The 19,085-nt window shown below is 32.3% G+C and overlaps 1 protein-coding gene across 1 annotated transcript in view; it reads left to right on the top strand.

Moving 5' to 3' along the window:
- The window catches only part of LOC127547630 (CUB and sushi domain-containing protein 3-like), a 588,420-nt gene that overhangs the window by 443,054 nt on the left and 126,281 nt on the right, over window positions 1-19,085 (top strand). The window contains exon 5 of the mRNA XM_051974567.1: window positions 18,470-18,677. Within this exon, the coding sequence (XP_051830527.1) occupies window positions 18,470-18,677 (208 nt within the window). The remainder of the gene's footprint in view (window positions 1-18,469; window positions 18,678-19,085) is intronic.

The raw sequence follows: 19,085 nt of genomic DNA, 5'->3' as shown, positions 1-19,085 counted from the left end.
TGTGGCCAATCACAGGCCTGATTCCTTCTACTTCTTATAATGGAAACTTTGACTTCTCTCTATCTGACTTGAGTTCATCCTTCCTTTGGTGGTCTGTCTGTTCTCTGCTCCAAGGGACTCTAGATATTGGTGCCAAATTCAACATGGACATCTCATTAACTTAAGCAAGCTCAAACAATCAACTATTTTCAACTTTACTGGCAGCAGGGATAATGGCCATACATCATGCAAATATTAAGGAACTTTAAAAATATATAGCTGTAAAAAATGTCATTTGAAACAAATTATCTCTAAGATCTCTTGAAAAACACTTGCTATATGAATTATGCTTTTGCAATATCATATTAAGCAATGCATACTAGGGAGGAAAAAAAAAAAACTGCACCAGAAATCAATCTGATTTCAAATTCTGACTCAGCTTCTTGCTGCTTGTTATAGTTCCTCAGTACAATATATAGCTCCATTCATCACTTATGATTATGTTCTCATGAAGTGTGGAGGATTAAACATTTTATTACCTAGGGATCAAACTTCTATTTTCATAGGAATGACATTCCTGATCACAGTATTGTATAATCCTTAGTTCAGCATGACAGTTTCAAAACACCTAAATATGTATATGTGAACAAGTTGTAGTGTTACATTATAATATAATTCATTTTTAAAGCAGAGAATTAATCTGAAGAATGAATCTTCATACCCAAAACATATTGCAGAATCAAATTTAGTTTCCCTAATTTGAATTCATAAGGCTCAGAGTATTATGCTTTGTTTAGGCGGTTTTGTTTTTTTTTTTAGATTTGTACTTGTGTTTCACCTTATTTTGCCATATTACAGTCTCAGCATTTCACTTTTATTTGCCTTTGTAAATTAGAATTAACGTTCTCCCTGTTGTGCATTTTTTAAAAAGTCGTTACATATAAAGATAGGAAAGTATATTCATGTAGTGCATGCAAAAACTCAACTTGAATTATTCACATATTAATTTAAATAAAAGCCTAACAGCTTACTTAAATTCATTTTTATGCAAATAAGGAATAAACATTCTAGATAATAATACCAACAAGTAGTAGAAATATCATAATTGTTATTGACAGCTTTGTTTTTCTAAGCCAGGTTAATCCCATGATTACAACATAGAAATGGAAAACCCCCTAGTTGCTGAATGTACTTTCTGTGCTCTAGCTAATTTAACTATGAAGTGAGTTCCTCTAATGTTTAACTTCATTTTCGTATTGATTTTCATTCAGAGATGAAGGATAGTGAGCAGAGTTACAATAGAGAATCTCCAGCCTTGAATTTTCGCACTCTATATTGTTAACTACTGTCATGAATAAAATGGCAGAACTAAAGTTTCTAGAGAGAAAATGTGAAAAAAGAGACCTAAATTGCCTAAAGTGTGCCTTCTTTACATTTGATATTTCCCCTGCAAAATCTATTGCCCTCATGTCTTTAACTGCCTATGGCCTCCTTTACTGTCTCCTAGCCAGTTCCTTGTACCCTTGATCTTTTTATTTCTCCCTCCACATTGTAACTCATCTATCTCTTGTCAGATTTCCTCAGTGTTCAGTGGAACTGAGCATAAATAAGTAGAATTCAGAAATCAACAATAGGGATTTTAGGCACTTCACTAGAGAACTTTTTTCTGCATATTAGACTTATGGTATAGGTACAAAACCCCAGAATCTAAATCTCAGGAGATACTTTAGAAACCATCTCATTCAAAATATAACTTAATAGGGAAGAAGAGTGGCAAAGTAGAACAAAAACTAGATTCTTGACTCACACTGTTTGGGTTCAAATAATATCGTGAGGCTTTTGGACTGTACTTAATTAATTCTTTTTCATGAATTTTTAACTTACTAGCTCAGCGGCTTTGGGGAAATCAATTTCTTTCTTTTGAACCTCTGTTTTCATAACTGTGATGTCACCTCATATGATTATTCTAAAGAAAGTGCTTAAAATAGATATGTGAGCTAATACTAGCAATCTTGTCATTTTCTTCTTTTTGTTGTTAATCTTTATCTTTTCTGACACATGACAGGCCAGATGATGTCAAAGATAGAGACCCCTAGGTTTCTCCTAAGCAGGAAAATTTGCATTTAAGTCTTATCTCTGCTTTGTTTTTGTTAATTCCATTTGGTGGTTTCTTGGAAAAGATAATGGAATGATCTGCCCTTTCCTTCTCCAGCTCATTTTACAATTAAGGAAACTGAGGCAAATTGGGTTAAGTGGCTTGCCTCAAGTTCACACAATTAATAAGTATCTGAAGCCACACTTAAACTCAGGTAGATGATTTCCTGATTTCTGGTCCAACATTCTATCCACCTAGTTTTCCTGAACATGGAAATATGCAACTTGAATTAGAAACCCAAGTTTTCTCTGTGCTGCCTGTGTAACCTCAAATAAATCATTTGTCTCACTAGATCTCAGTTTCCTCATTTGTACCATAAAAGTAAAGGATTGAATTAGATGGCCTATCAAATTTGAGATTACCCCTTCAAACAATATTCATGGACTTATGATAGTGCTATAAAATCCCCAATTAATGGCCATCCTACCTCCACTTAAAAATATTCATTTAAGGTGGAGAAAACTCATTACTTCCCAATTTGTCCTACTTTATCTTTTTATGGCTCTAATTTTTTGAAGACAAGACCTGCATCATGCTTCAAATAAGTTGTTGTTTAGTCATTCAGTTGTATCTGACTCTTTGTGACCCCTTGACCCTAGCACATCAATACTCTCCTTGGGTTTTTAACAAAGATAAAGGAGTGATTTACCATTTTCTTCTCCAGAGGATTAAAGTTAAGTGATTTGCCCAGTTTCACCCAGCTAGTAAGTGTTTGAGACTGGATTTGAACACAACTTGAAAATGTAACATTTCACAATTGATGTCTGGGGCCAAGCAAAACAAGTTGTAAATCAAGAATTCTTATAAATTTTAAAGTTTTATGAACTAGATGGGAAGGGGGTGGTGAAGATTTTCCTTTCATTTTAAGTGAATTTAGCATTTCTTTTGGTTATTTTTTTTTTAAAAAGTATTCTAAAATGTGTTTTTAGTTCTCCCAGATTGTCCCAAAGACATTTATAACAAAAAAAGGTGAGGGATCAGTTCCTCATCCTTTCTAAATCCTCTTTCTTATGGCAATGAAACATGAAGCAAGCTACAATGAATTTCATAATACAGTCGTGTTTTCTCCAAACTAATCAACCCCAGGGTTTATTTCCTTGAAAGTTGAATTGTAGGCAGCAATCTACTTTGCTTTATAGTGCCAGCCATTAAGGGGCTGTAATTCTTAATTTCTAACAAACTTCATGGTTTACAGTGGAAAGTGAAACACAATAAGCAGTTGTGAACCCATCACTAACTTGGTGTAAGAGGAAAGAGAAAAACAAATGACTGGGTTCCTATATTTACCTGGTTGCACCAATGTCAGGCAAATGATGTCTGACATGTGAAGTTTATAAAAAAAACAATTCTTTACCATTATGTTATGACAGTAAAATTTTTTGTGAATCTTCTTTATTTGCTCCTAATGTCATCAGATCTATATAACCCGTGTTTTTATACCCTTTTATACTTTGTTGATTTTTTTCAATCTCATCTATGTAAAAGTTTATAATTTTCTAATAAGGTCTTGGTGAAATGTTTATATATTCATAAAGAATGTCAGCATTCAATAAAAAAAAAACTTTGCAAATTCACAAAAAAACTGAGAAAATTTACATTAAATATAAAACAAAAACAAAAACAAAAGCCTCAATTGGCCTCAATTGTTGTCACCAGACTTAAAACTTCACTCTTGAGTGAAAAAAAAGATGAGAGACTCAGGTCCATAGCTCAGAGCTATAGTCCCAGGATCCCATAATACTCTTTCAGTGTGTTTTGATTCTGTAGCACCTATAACACCCTACCAGAGCATGTGGTTATCATTGGTACATCTTTTCCATGTATTTATCATGGCCCTCAAAGTTATACTTACTCTGTTTCCTAAACTTAAAAAAAAAAAAAAAATGAGGAAAATAATAGCACTTATCTGCCAGGATTGCTGTGAAGATCCAATAAGAAAATGATTTGAAAGTATTTAACACAGTGCCTAATGATGAGTTCCTGAATGGGGTATTGTCAGAACGAAATTAAAGAAAAGGTCCAAAGCAGGCAGGGAGAAAGCACTGATAGAGTTCAGTTTAGCTCCATGGTCCTACCTTCTGGAGAAATTGTCCAATCAGAAATCCAAGTTATGTCAAACTTTTGAGACCCAACCCACCCACTGTAGGGGTCTCAAGTAGTCTCATTTTGACTTGTCAGCAATCCCAGTCATGTCTCTGAAGTTAAATTTTTCCCATAAAATCTACTTATGAACTATTCCATGGCTGCTGCCTTCCTTTGGGTCAGTCCAACACAACACTATGCCTTGGGTCTTTGGTATCTCCTCTAACTCCACTATGCTTCTCAGCCCAATTTCTCTTCCTTACAGCTTATTAACTTTCTTGTAGTGCTAAGTCCCTTTCAGTATTTAGCCTCCAGTTAAAGGCATGCCCTGACCTCATGGGGTGCTCCTTTTGTACTGGGTAATTGTGAGTTCCATTGAGGAACTTGTTTTTCATATGCACTCCCACTCTATTTCATATTTACCATTCTTGGTGTCTATTGATTTCCCTTCATTTTTTCATAACCTAAATAAATCTACCTTTTGCCAAAGAGAATGGCTACTGTGAATTCTTCACATGACAGAACCCCAACTTTTGGTATCTACCATCACCTGGTGTCTACATCATTTGGCACATAATAAGCACTGCATGAAAGTTAACTGTGGTTAACAGGACACTTAGAGATTGTCAATGGGCTTTTGAAAATGAAGGACTGGAATCATGGGAATGTAGCTTTGGAAACAAATTGTCTTGATGCATTAAGGAAAGCCATTGAAATGAATGAGATTAAGTTAAGGGAGAAACTTAAGCTAAATACAGAGAGATGTGGGACTACCATGGGGTGCTGGAGGCAACTCAAATGGCCTAGAGGGAGTTAATTGTTAATTTTCTATGTAAACATTGATCTTTGGGGATATTAGCAAATGCTATAAATCAGGCTTGATTTATTATCTTATTAAATTGTTAGAATTTAAAAAGTGTTCTAGATAATGTTAACAATGAAAATTAAAATTTAAAATGCATCAATCCTTTTTTTTCCCCTACATGGGAATTAATTGTTAAACATTTATTGGTTCCCTGATGGCAGGTACCAACATTTAAGTTAGGACATGGGAAGTAAAACACGGTGACAGAGAAGAAATAGAGAGTGAAAAAGAACCATAAGAATAGAGTTCACAGAAATCAAGGGAGAATAATTACAAACCTATATTTTCAAAAATAATTCTTAGGAACTTACTCAGTAATGTGACTCATTTCTGAAATATCATTTTCCCTGCATTTATTTGTAGAATATGAATTGAATTGTTTGGACTTTAAATTTAAAATTTATTTATTTTTAAACATTCTTTTTACAGCAAAATTTAGGGTTCCAAATCCCTTCCCTCCCTCTAGCTTCTCAGTCCAATCATTGAGAAGGAAGGCAATATAGTGTTAATTATACACATAATTATGATATAATTATGTAAAAGATATTTATATATTTGTTAATTATGTAACAAAAAGAAAGAAAAATACAGGCGGAAATTATACTCCAATTTATATCCAGAGGTTCATTAGTTTTCTCTCGGGAAGTAGATAACATTTTTCATCATGAATGTTTTGAAATTATCTTGGATCATTGTGTTTATTAGAATAGCCAAAACTTTCATAGTTGTCCATGGTTACAATATTGCTATATTATGTACAATGATCTGCTGGATCTGCTATCAATTCACATACATCTTTCCAAACTTTTTCCAAAACTATGCCCCTCATCATTTTTTGCAACACAATAGTATTCCATGACAATCACACACCACAACTTGTTCATTCATTCCCCAGTTGATGAGTATTTCCTCAACTTCAATATCTTTGTCTCTATAAAAAGAGCTGCTATAAATATTTTTGTCCTTATAGTTTTGTGTGTGTGTGTGTGTGTGTGTGTGTGTGTATGTGTTCTCTTTGTGATTTAGACCTACAAGTGGTATTGCTGGCTCATCTACATAGTTTTATAGTACATTGGGAGTAGTTCCGAATTGTTTTCCAAAAAGGTTGGATCAGTTCACAATTCCAACAACAGTACATGAGTGGCCCAATTTTTCCACATTCTCTTTCATTGTCATCTTTCTTTTCTGTCATTTTACCCAACCTGATAGGTGTAAGGTTGTATCTCAAAATTATTTTAATTTATATTTCTCCAGCAAATAATTATTTCTGGCATTTTTTCAGATGATCAAAGATAGCTCTGACATCTTCTAAAAACTTTCTATTTATATCCATTAACCATTTATCAATGAGATATGACTCTGTTCCATATGTAAATTTGACAAATCTTTGAGAAATGAGGCCTTTATCAGTGAAACTTGCTTTATCTTTTCTTTCATCTGTTTTGGTATTAATGTAGCAGGAATGATAAATGAAATAAGAGAAAGCCTTTTTATTCTCCTTTTCTTGCTGATAAATAAGAATACATCTCTTCCTGCAAATTAAAACAATTCTAAGGTACCATCTCATACTTATCAGATTAACTGTGATAAAAAAGGGAAATGATAAATGTTGACTAGGGTAGGGAAGAATTGGGACATTAATGCACTGTTAGTGTAGCTGTGAACTGATCTAACAATTCTGAATTCATAGAATTTATTTTTCCAATTACATGTAAAGATAGTTTTCAACATTCCTTTTTGTAATATTTTGAGTGACCGAATTTTTTTCTCCCTTCCTCTTTTGCCTCTCCTCTTCTCAAGAGAGCAAGTAATCTGATATAGGTTATACATGCACAATCATTTCATTATGAAAGAAAAATCAGAACAAAAGGAAAAAAACACAAAAAAAGCAAAAAACAAACAAACAAATATTGTAAAAATAGTATGCTATGATCCTCGTTTAGTCTCCATAGTTCTCCCTTGATGTAGATGACTTTTTTTTTCATCCCAAATCCATTGGAATTGTCTTGGATCATTATATTTCTCAGAAGAGCTAAGTCTACCCTAGTTGATCATCACATAATCTTGCTGTTATTCTATACAATGTTCTCCTACTTTTGCTCATTTCACTCAGCATCAGTTCATATAAATCTTTCTAGACTTTTCTGAAATTAGTCTGCTTATCATTTCTGATAGAACAATAATATTCATTATAACCATATACCAGAACTTATTCAACCATTCCCCAACTGATAGGCATCCACACATTTTCCAATTTTTACCAACACAAAAGAGCTGCTGCAAACAATTTTTGCACATGTAGGTCCTTTTCTCCCTTTTATGATCTTCTTTTGAATACAGACCCAGTACTGACACTGCTGAATCGAAGGGTATACATAGTTTTATAGCCTTTTGATTTAACAATTCTCGAACTATATCTAAAGGTCTACCAAATTGTGTATACCTTTTTGATTCACAAAATCATCCTAAAAAGAGAAAAGGATCTACATGGGTAAAAATATTTATATCAGCCCTTTTTGTGTGGGTAAAATATTGGAAATTGAGGGCATGTTTATCAATTGGAAATGGCTGAACAACTTATATATAGTATGTGATGTATGGATGGAACACTATTATATACTAAAAAATGAACAGCCAGATTTGAGAAAAAACCTGGAAAGAAATATAGAAACTGATGCAAAGTGAAATGAGAAGAATCAGAAATCCATTTGTAAAGTATCAACAACATTGTGTGATGATCAACTATTAATTATTCAACTCTTCACAGCACCAAAAGTACAAAGCTATACACATCCAGCTCAATAACTGAAGGACTCAATATAGACCAAAGAATAATTATTTCACTTTTTTTATGTTTTTTAATCAATGTCTTCTTTCATAATTATGACCAATATGGAAATATATATTTTACATAATGGTACATATAATAATAATAGTTATGATATATATAGGTATATATATATATAATGGTATATATAATATTAAAGGAATATTGTAAATCTTTTAGAAAGGAATATTAAATTGTCTTGATATGTAATTTGAAAAATAGAATATTATTTAAAATATATTAAAATTATTTCTTCTTTTCTTGATATTTCAAGTCATTTTCTGCCTTCTGACAAGACATAAAACATTGAATAGGACTAGTAGAATGAGAAAAGGATTGTTAAACAACAAGCTCATTTAATTTCCTTCCCTGTGTGAAAATGGTGACTTTGTGCTTGAGACACAAGGAAGCACAAGGCAAATTTAGTTAAGTATAAACATGAGCAGACATAATAACTTGGTGGGCTCTGTGTGGTTGGTTGTATAATGGCTAATTGAGAAGAGAACAGTATTTAAAAGATTTGTGTCTAATTAAGAGCCAGGCAACTGATGATGCCTGACTTAGGGAAGAAAAACTCAGCTCACAAATCAGTTTTACTTCAGTGCTAATGTGGAAGGTAGACATTTAACAAAGGAAATTTAGGCAGAATTAAATAATGTAATAGAATTTGGAATTGTATTGATCACATCACATCTGGAATAGGCCCAAAGCATTCCAATTCCAGGAAATGCTTGTCTTTTTCCTTTGACAATAGATTGTTTAGTTTTCTATATATTATTTCATTAAGTGACTGGTAAACAAAGCACTAAGTAGAATCCAGAATTTGAAAAGACATGCTACAAGTAAGTATTTTAGATTGTTTGTCTCCATCTGTGGTTAGTTGGCTGTGTTTTGAGTATTTGTACACAGTGCACAGCAAAAAATAAGTGATGATAAAATGCTAGTTGATTGATAGACTCAATGGTAGAATCTAGAATGGGAACAAATGAAAGCTTACTTAGGCACAGGGCAACTCCAAGGTACACTTGGGGAAGAAGTGAAATCTCTTTGTGTTATAGTTATATGATCAAAACTTACTTTTTGATTAATGCTTGTTCTCTTTCTGGTGGTGGTTGTTTTTGGTAGGATTTCTTATTAACTACAACTTAAAGATTTTATCATGTAACTATAGCACCCAGACACCCCCACCCCCCAAATCTGCTAACATATATAGATAGATCTTCAGAAAAAATTTCAAATTTGAGGATTTTGTGGGTCAAATTTTGCTTTTCTCTTAGAAGCATGGGTCACAATTGCACCCAGACATATATTTGATTAGATAAATGAAAAAACACATTAGTTCAATTAAAATGGAAATGGTTGAACTTGGGATAAAAAGATTCCTGTCATCCATCCTATAATGCTCTTGCTTGCCATTGTAAAGTCAAAAAATAAATATTGTATATGTCAGTCATTATATCAAGTGTGGATGATATGAATTCCAAAATGAAACATCGTCCTCAAGGAAATGGCACTCTATTGGTATATATTAACACATAAAAATATTTGCAAAATTAATATAAGACAGGGAAAGAACTAATAACTATTGGGATCAGGAAAGGCTTCATGTAGAAAATGTTGCTTGAGTTAAGTTTAGAAGGTAGCTGGATTCTAAAAGGAGGAAGTAATAAGTGAATATAGTTGAGGTTATGGAGAACAGCAACTGCAAAGTTATGGAGATAGGAAATGCAATGTCACATGTGAATAACAGCAACAATGTCAGTTTGTCTGTTTTTTAAAGTTCATGAAGAGGAATAATATAAACTGAAGCCTGGACATGTAAATTGAATCCAAAGATGGAGATTGAATCCAGATTAAAAGGGACTTTTATTTCTAAGCAGAGGAGATTGTGTTTAATTTTTAAGTTAATCAAGAAGCTCTAGATTTTATTAAGTAGGGGAATGACTTGACGAGACCTGGTTTTTAGGAAAAATACTTTAATCTCAGTAAAAAATGGATTAATAAGAGAGAAACATGAAGCATAGAGACAATTGTAAAATCTACTAAAAAAATGACACAAAGTGAAAAAGTTCTTTGCCTTTCTTTATATTATCAATGCAAATCTTTTCACTCCTTATTGAAATATTTGGATTTTTAAATTGGAGAAATTGCTGATTTAGCTAATTTATTCTGATTCTCCTGATTTTGTCGAGATTATTAGAAATTTCTGAGAATACTATGGAAAAAATATGTTTAGTTTTTAGAGAAGTATCACATTACTTCAACATAAAATTAGATGGTGTTCTCAGGGAAAATAGCTTTGTCCAGAAAAAAATAATCATTTCCTAATTTCCTTGAAAGATTTTTAAAATGTCTAGTTTTCATTTAAACACACCACAAATTTTCTCTAACACCAGAATATAAACTCCTTGAGAACAAGAACCATATTATTGTTTTCTTGAATTTACCTCATAATACTTCATAAGCTATTCAGTGATTTAATATTCTTAGCACAGTTTTCAGCTCTTCAAACTGTTTAAGTTTGTAAAGTGTAAAACTATGATGATTTTTCAGATTTGCTGTATTTAGTCCTCAGTGGATACTTATTTGCTTTAATGTATTAAATAATAAAAAGAAATCTAAAATAAATCTTCCTTGGATGTTTGAAAGAGTTTGTGGATTAAGCACCAAAGTATATCGCTTCAAGATGGCTTTATCTTGAAAGGAATAGTATTTAAGGAACATATTGCTATAGTATTAATTGGTTGAGATACCAGATTATACAATAGAGAATACTGGATTTTTAAAAAGAAAATTAGGTGCTTGGCTAGTTAATATCTTTGTGATACAGAGTAAAGCAATCTCCTGGACTTCAAGTTCCTTATCTGTGAAGTGAGGAGATTAAACTAGATAAGCTCCATCTCTAAACATATAACCTATGATTATAGAGATCAAAGGCTTTGAGAATCACCAGGCTTTGAATTAATTAAAACAATATAATTGGTATATAGTAATTTCATACTGTTTATAAACTTTCCTATAACAAGAATAATTACAGTTCCTATTTCTTTACTGTGTGTGTGTGTGTGTGTGTGTGTGTGTGTGTGTGAAAATGATATCACTTGACAACATGCAGCCCATTTAGTTCAGGGAATATGAAGTTAAACAGCCTTTTCATCATCTTCTGTATTTCCTATTTATCAAGTTGTCATGTCCTAAAACTCATAAATTCCGGGTGAGTTAAAAGAAGGAAGTGTATGAGATATGTTCCCAGTTGAGAGAACTACTATCCAGTAGATTTATATTTCAATTATTATTATTATTATTTATTATTATTATTATTTTGCTAACTGGAAGCTAAGCTCTGTTGGTTATTTTTTCAAAAAAAAAACCCTCCAAATTCTGTTTACATTCTTTAAATTCTTCATTTTGAAACAAAGACACATATTACCCCCATTATAATTGTAGCTGAAATTACCTGACATTGATTTGAACTTTTATTAAATTTTTCAGACTGAATATAAAATGTGATACTGAGGAGAAAATTTTAAAGTGAGAACTATTCCCGAATTTTCTATTCAAATAAAAGATGAACTTTTATTAAGTGCCTATTATATGATGAACATTGGAGATAAAAAAAGATAAAAGCAAAAGAGAGAATACAAAGTAAAAATGCAAAATGATTTTACTTTATTAAAGGAAACAATATATACATATACAATTGGAAGTAATGCAGTCTTTATCACTTGATGCCTTAATTATTGCAGGAACTTGCAAGTAGGTCTGCCTACATTATCTTTCCCCATTCCAATTAATTCTCCAAGTAACCACTAAAGCTAAATGGATTTTCCTAAATGTAGGACCAATCATGTCACCTCCAATTCAATAAATTCTGGCACCTCCCTATATCATCCTGAAAAAATATAAAATAGTCCATTTCACATCCAAAGTCTTTCATAATCTAGTCCCCACTTATATTTTCAATCTTTTTACATCTTAATCCCCAACATGAAGATTTAGGGATACTGAACTACTAGTGAAGCATCATCTCCCTGATATCATAGTTCTCTTTGAGAATGAAGGACAAAAAACAGCTATAAACAAAAAAGCTATATATTGTTATCTCTCTAGATAGATAGATAGATAGATAGATCTTTAATATAAACCTAGCTCTTAGCATGATACCTGTCTCATAGAAAGCACTTAAATCTGTACTTGTCTATTCAACAACTGAGGAAGGAAGCAGGAAAGAACTTTTCAAAATAATGCTTAAGTTGAGTTTTACAGAATAAAAATTCTGTAATTCAGTCTCCCATCTCCTGGTATTCTCTCTGCCTTTCCCATATGCTGCAATGCTCTTTCTATATCACTTCTACTATTGACCTCCCTGCTAAAATAACAACTTCAATAAGACTTTCCCTAGCAGCTCTTGCTTGATTCTAGTGCCTTTCCTCTGTTACTTATTTTCTATCTTTTTTCCTATATATTCTTGCTTTGTACACATACTTTTGCATGCTATTTTCTCTATTAGATTTATGTTTTTCAAGGGTAGAGAATATTTTTGTCTCTTTTTGTTTCCTCAGTGTTTAGCACAATGTCACATATTAGGCATAAGTGTTTATTGATTGGTTGAAACAAAACGTGATTTTTAAAAATAATAAGTTTGAGTGAGGAGGCACTAATAATTCTCCAAAATGGTGAATCTCTCTGGGACCTCTATTACTTGAGTAGTCCTATGCATCCTGTACACTTTACTTCCAGCTGAACACTCTGGTTATCACCCAAATGTCTTATCTTCACATAGATACCCTATCCTCCCTGCCTAAATTCCAGATTTCTACTATATATTGGCTTTTGATAGAATGATATAAACCTAGCTCTTAGCATGGTATCTATCTCATAGAAAACTTTCAAATCTGTACTTGTCTATTCAACAATTGAGGAAGGAAGCAGGAAAGACCTTTTCATAATATAAACAATAATGCTTAAGTTGAATTTTACACAATAAAAATTCTTAGAACCAAAAGTTGAATACCGAATGCTAAACATAGGTGACAATCCGTTTAAAAGCAAGGAAACGAGTGCCAAATATGAGTAATGCTAAAAAGATTCAGTTTGCCTTGCAGATAAGGCACAAGGAAATAATACTTACTATATCTAGTATTACCACTAATTCACCATGCAGTTTTGAGCAAGTCATGTTGAGCATTAATATTCAATTTTGAATCAAGGAATAGAGTCACATTCTCTCATGTCCCTAAATTAGGTACTACATTTATTTTATTTTAAACTTTCTCACTTTGAAAAAAAAATCTATGCATTCCCCAGGCAACAGGATATGGAGAAACTAAAGAGGGAACAAGAGACAAAAAATGTTTTTGACTAATAGGAAAAAGAGATATATGAAAAATCACCTTGTTCATAATTTTACCTATCCTGACTCTACATGATTGGTACAGAAGTTTTTTCCTAACATATCTTACAAAAATAATCATCTTGTCTAATTGAAAATTTCTGTTGACAAGAAACCCATTACTATTTAGGCTATTAAAAAAAAACATTTGGGACTTTTACCTATAAAAAGTAAAATTTGAAAGATGAAATATTAGCAGCTCCATACATTTTGGGACAGTGAAAAATCATTAAGAAATATAAGGGATTGAACCCTTAACATTATTGACTTAGATTCCCAGGATACCTGGTCTTCCTTTTAACTGGCCTAGATGTTAATGGTCTTTGAACTTGATTTTCTCCAACACTAATTTCTAAATCTTCTAAAAATAGTGCAGTTGCCATAAAATCATGAAATGCCACAAGAGAAAGAAACCTAAGTGGAAGACTAACATACCTTGTAACTAAGAAAGCACTAACTCAACAATATCTCTTAAAAATGATCATCAAATCTCCATTTGAATATGTCCAAGGTCAGGGAATCCATAAAATCATAAGGTAGTTATTCATATTTTGTCATGATTATTATTGTTAAGATGTCTCTCTTCCTCTGACTACATTATCCTTGCCCTTTATATTGAACTTATGTTCAATTTATATGCTTTCTACACATTATTCCTATTCTGTACTCCATGGTCACAAAGATAAATGTTTACTCTTTCCTTCCCATAACAACCCACTACATATCTTAAGGTAGTGATCATGTCCTCCTGACATCTTTTTTTTTCCCAAATAAAATGATCTCACTTTCTCTTGCATAGTTTGGTATATATGCTTTCTTTTTTATTCTCTCTAAATTGTCCAAAATGACTAAACTGAATAGAATTCTCTAAATAGGATGTGACCAGGGTAAATTATAGTGAGAAAGTAACTTTACTTATTCAAAATTCTATGGTCCTTTTAATGACTCATATTGATCTTTTAGTTGACTAACACTCCATATCTTTTCCATATAAATTGTTATCTAGCTATGTCTTGTTGATCTTTATTTGTGGAGTGCATTTATTTTTTTTTAAATTATAATGGAGGACTTTACATTATTCTCTTTTGAATATTATTGACCTTGATTTTCTCCAACACTAATTTCAAATCTGTACTTGTTTATTCAACAATTGAGGAAGGAAGCAGGAAAGACCTTTTTGTCTAATTTTGTAAATCCCACTTCTTTCTTTTGAAATATGAGACATCACTTTGAGCTTATGTTCTTGAAATTTGGTAAATGTTCTTAGGATGCCTTCATTATTTATTTTTTAAAAAAGTGAACAAAAAAGAACTAAGGATAGACTCTTATAATAGGTGACTGCAATGCTCCTTACTTACTATCATAATCTTCTTTATTAATCAATATTTCTAGGTTTTCTCCCCTAACACCTGAAATGAAACATTTACAAACTTTGTAAACTATACTAGGTTCTCTTTTAGCTCAGCCACTAATCATTACATTTTGTTTAGCATTATTCAATCACAATATATTTAATATACCAAATGATACTTTTATTCAGCTCAGATACTTCTCTGCCTTTCCAGATGTTATCATGAAACATCAATTGCTTAGCTAAAATGTGGTATATAACATTGCCAGTATTCCATTGAATCTAACACAGCTTTTTTTTTCCTAGAAAGTGTTCAAAATCATACATTCATATAATCTCCAAGTTGGAGCATTCTATATGTTAGAAACCCTTTCCTTGTCCCAAGTGTAAATTTGTCTCTTTGCAGATCCTATTCATTACTTTTGGTTTTACCAAAGGGCCAAAAAAAATAAGTCTAATTCCTCTTCCACATGACAGCCTTTTAGGTGCTCAAAATATCTATCATGCTATCCTCAGCCTTATTTTTTCTAAGCTGAACATTTCCATTTTTTTAAACTGGAAAAGACTCTAGGCCCTTAACTATTCTTATTGCCCTTCAGTTTATCAACATCTTTCCTAAAATGTCATGCTCAGATCAGAATCCATTATCCAGATGTGGTCTCACCAGGAGAGAAAGTACTGAGACTATCTTACTATTTTGGGAAGCTATGCCTTTCTTAATTGAGCTTAACATCATTAAAATAGTATTGCCTATTTACCTGTATCAGTCTTGAAACATCAAAGATAAAACAAATCTACCGCTCATTTTTAGACAACTATTCCTGCTTTCACCATGTGCTGGTAAAGTTTATTTCTTGATCCCAAGTGCAAGAATTTATATTAATCCTTAATATGCTTCTTATTAGATACAATTACACTTTTAATAATAAATACTCAAATTATTTTTCATCATTATGCATTTAAATGCTTTGCTTTCATCATCGTTTTAAATGGGGGGGGGGAACTAATCAATGCCTTATCTCCAGATTTTTGATACTTCTCCCATTTACCAGTTTGTCAAAATTTAGTAGTAGTTTCTTAATGATATCTATAAGTATTTTCAAAACCTCAAAATTTAATTTATCCAGATTCAGTCCCTTGATTTCATTGAATGAAAGTTGGTGGTTTTTTTTTTCATGTTTTCATTGGCATCTTTTACCAAATCAGGCTTAGATTATTAGTTGTCACAATGGGATCATTATCTAGCAAGTAGAGATATACCAGAAAGGTACAGGAACTCTTGTATCAGGCAGAATAAGGAAGATTGGTGGTGCACATCTCCTTGGGATTTCTTCCTCCTTATCAAAGTTGCCCTGGCTAGTCACCAATTTGATTGAGACCTTTCTATTATAATTTTAAAAAATAATTATTATATTTCTGTAAAATTATTATAATGCATTAATTAGTCTTTTACAGTCTATCCCATCTTTAAATATACATACGATTCCCTATGCCTGTCACTACATTTCAATTTCAAAACAGAAATCACACTAATATAATTATTAGCAATTCATCATTAAGAATCAAACTTTTTATTTTCCTAATGTACTTCAAAATAAAATTACTATTCTAAAGCAAAATAAAAACAAAAGTTTCCAATATCTGTGTCTAATTTTTTATGCCTCAATTTTCTCATCTACAAATTGTAGGATTGTATGTGGTTTAGATAACCTCTAAACTTCATAAAATCTGGAGTTAAAAATCTGGTCTCAGACACCTACAAGCCATGTGACATGGGAAAAGTCACTTAATTTTGTCTCAGTTTCCTCACCTGTAAAATGAGTAGAGAAGGAAATGGCAAATAGTTGCACCTTCTCTGTCAAGAAAATCCCAAATGGGGACATTGAAGAGTTGGACATGTGTGAAAAAATAACCGAAGCAAAGGTCCATAACAATTTTAAATTCATGATCATGTATCCTACACTCTTTTTATTCTACAATTCAATTTAACAATTATTTATTAAGTGACTTCTTTATATGGGGCACTATGCAGGGTTCAGGCAATAGAAAAACAAAAATAAATTAGTCCTTGTCTTCAAGTAATTTACCCTTCAGGCATTTATTCACCACCTACAATACATTAAACAAAATATTTCTAATGTTTTTCAATAAAGTGACTATTCTAAGAATTGCAGGCAGACAATAAATTTTTCATCATTTCCTTTTTAATAACAATACTATAGCAGAAATGAGTGAGAAGTCAAACATTTTGTGAATTTATCATAAGATCACAAGTAGTGCTCATGAATATTTGGATTTCTATTCTGCTATTTTGATTCTAAGGTTCATAGGATCTTATCAAAATTAATGGAATAAGCATGAAATCCAATTAATTAAGTAAAAAAATGTACTGTGTCCAAATAACTACAATATCTCCAAGACTATTTCATTAGTTTTAGAGACCAACACTTTTTCACTCCTTACCAATCACAGACATAAGTAGACTGACCTTAGCATTTCAGACCCACAGAAATTTGAAAGTCTGATTTTGTGCTTGTAGATTTGCCCATTATGTTAGATAATCATGGATAATTTTAAAGCCAGATTCTTCTTCAAAGTGCCTTCCTGAGGTGCCCAGAAAGGCATATAATTCTTTCATACCATTTTGTTTCCCTAATGCCTCGCTATCGTGGTGACCCATTAGCTCTTCTAGTTTAAGTACAATCCCCAAAAAGAGCCAAGCCATGCATGCCAGCCAATTAACTTTGTTCTAGGTATGGACTCAGATCAGGCTGCATACTTAACTCTAGCCAGTTATTTTAGAGTCATATGTTAATAATAACAAGAAGACTGGGTGAGAATTTGAGTGGAGCAGGGAAAATTTACCACTGCTACTGAAGGAAACAAGTTGAATATTATGGCCTAATGGAGGCAAGGCAGTAGGAGCACCTGTGTCCAGAAAGGTCAGTAATACCATAGGGTCTGAGAAGATGCATTGTCTGCATCCTAAATCTACCATTACTCAGTTTAACCGTGGCAGGATGTAAGTTGAGGGAAATGAAGATGATTTTGAGTTCAATATTCCATTGCTTTTCTCCAATTATAGTTCAAAGCAGACTTTCAGATGTATGAACAATGTTTGTTGGTTCAGAAAAAAAAATATATATATTTTGACAGTCATTGAAATTTGAACTTGCCCAGAGTACTTTGTTTACTCAAATAGTACTTTGTATTTATTTTGCATATGCTTTTTATTTAATTACAGACAGTTCTTACTTTACTTCATTATTTCACACAAAGAATTCTGAAATAAATCAATATTCCAGTAAAACAACCATGTTACCCATAGTTCTATGTAATCCCTCTCTGCCATTTCACTAGGAGCTCTGTAGCTGCCCAGTATCTGATCAAAAAGTATGTAAAAAGCAACAACAACAAAATAAAATACACAAAAGGTGGAGGTTTTCCTTTTTGTCTTTTTATTCCAAATTCTTGATGACATTTTATACAGAGTAAGCACTTATTTAATTATATAAACAATAGATGCAACCAGGTGGCAAAGTAGGTAGGAAAGTACTTGGAATCAAAAAAAAAAATCTGAGTTTGTATCCCACCTTAAAATAGCTATAGAATTACCTATAATCCCTGGATTTTCTTTTACTGTTTTCAAATTTCTTATAAATGGCTCAGACTTCACTTTTCTTATGAATATAATACTGTAAGACCCTTGGGCATCCCAGTCTTTAGACTGTTTATCTGAAAATGTTAAGGAGGGTTTGCTTTGATTGTATTTCATATAACAAACTTCTAAGTAAACATTTTTTCATTATTTTTAACAGCTGAAGATGCCTGTGGAGGCACAATGAGAGGATCCAGTGGCATAATTTCCAGTCCGAGTTTTCCTAATGAATATCATAACAATGCTGACTGCACATGGACAATTGTAGCTGAGCCAGGGGACACCATTTCACTCATATTTACAGATTTTCAAATGGAAGAGAAATATGATTACTTGGAAATAGAAGGTTCTGAGCCACCAACAATATGGTAAGTAAATACTGGCTGGTAATTGATACAAAGCACGAGTAAGGTCAGTGATAGGAGTATAAGTGCAATGGCAGTGAGTAGCTATAAAAGGACTAATGGTCAGGATTCTAGCTGCCATGATTCTTGAAATGTTATTAATGATAATTGGTGGAACACAGTGATATGAGTGAAGAATCAGGCCTAAAACTGACCTCATTCCTATGAAGACTGTAAAAAACAAATATATGTCTCTCTACTGGTTTTTATCACTTAAAGAAATTGTAATTATGTGTGCAATGACAGATATGGTTCTGATTATATGTGCTTGTGTTCATCAATTTTAATCCTTTCTCCACGGAAGCATGATAAAACACTGTAGAAGTTGTCCATACAAATGTTCTCATCGGACTGATAATGCAACAATTTTAT

The sequence above is a fragment of the Antechinus flavipes genome, chromosome 1 (genome assembly GCF_016432865.1).
Source record: "Antechinus flavipes isolate AdamAnt ecotype Samford, QLD, Australia chromosome 1, AdamAnt_v2, whole genome shotgun sequence".
Classification (NCBI taxonomy): domain Eukaryota; kingdom Metazoa; phylum Chordata; class Mammalia; order Dasyuromorphia; family Dasyuridae; genus Antechinus; species Antechinus flavipes.
The sequence above is the reverse complement of the archived record's forward strand: the minus strand, read 5'-3'. Positions and strand labels throughout refer to the sequence as shown.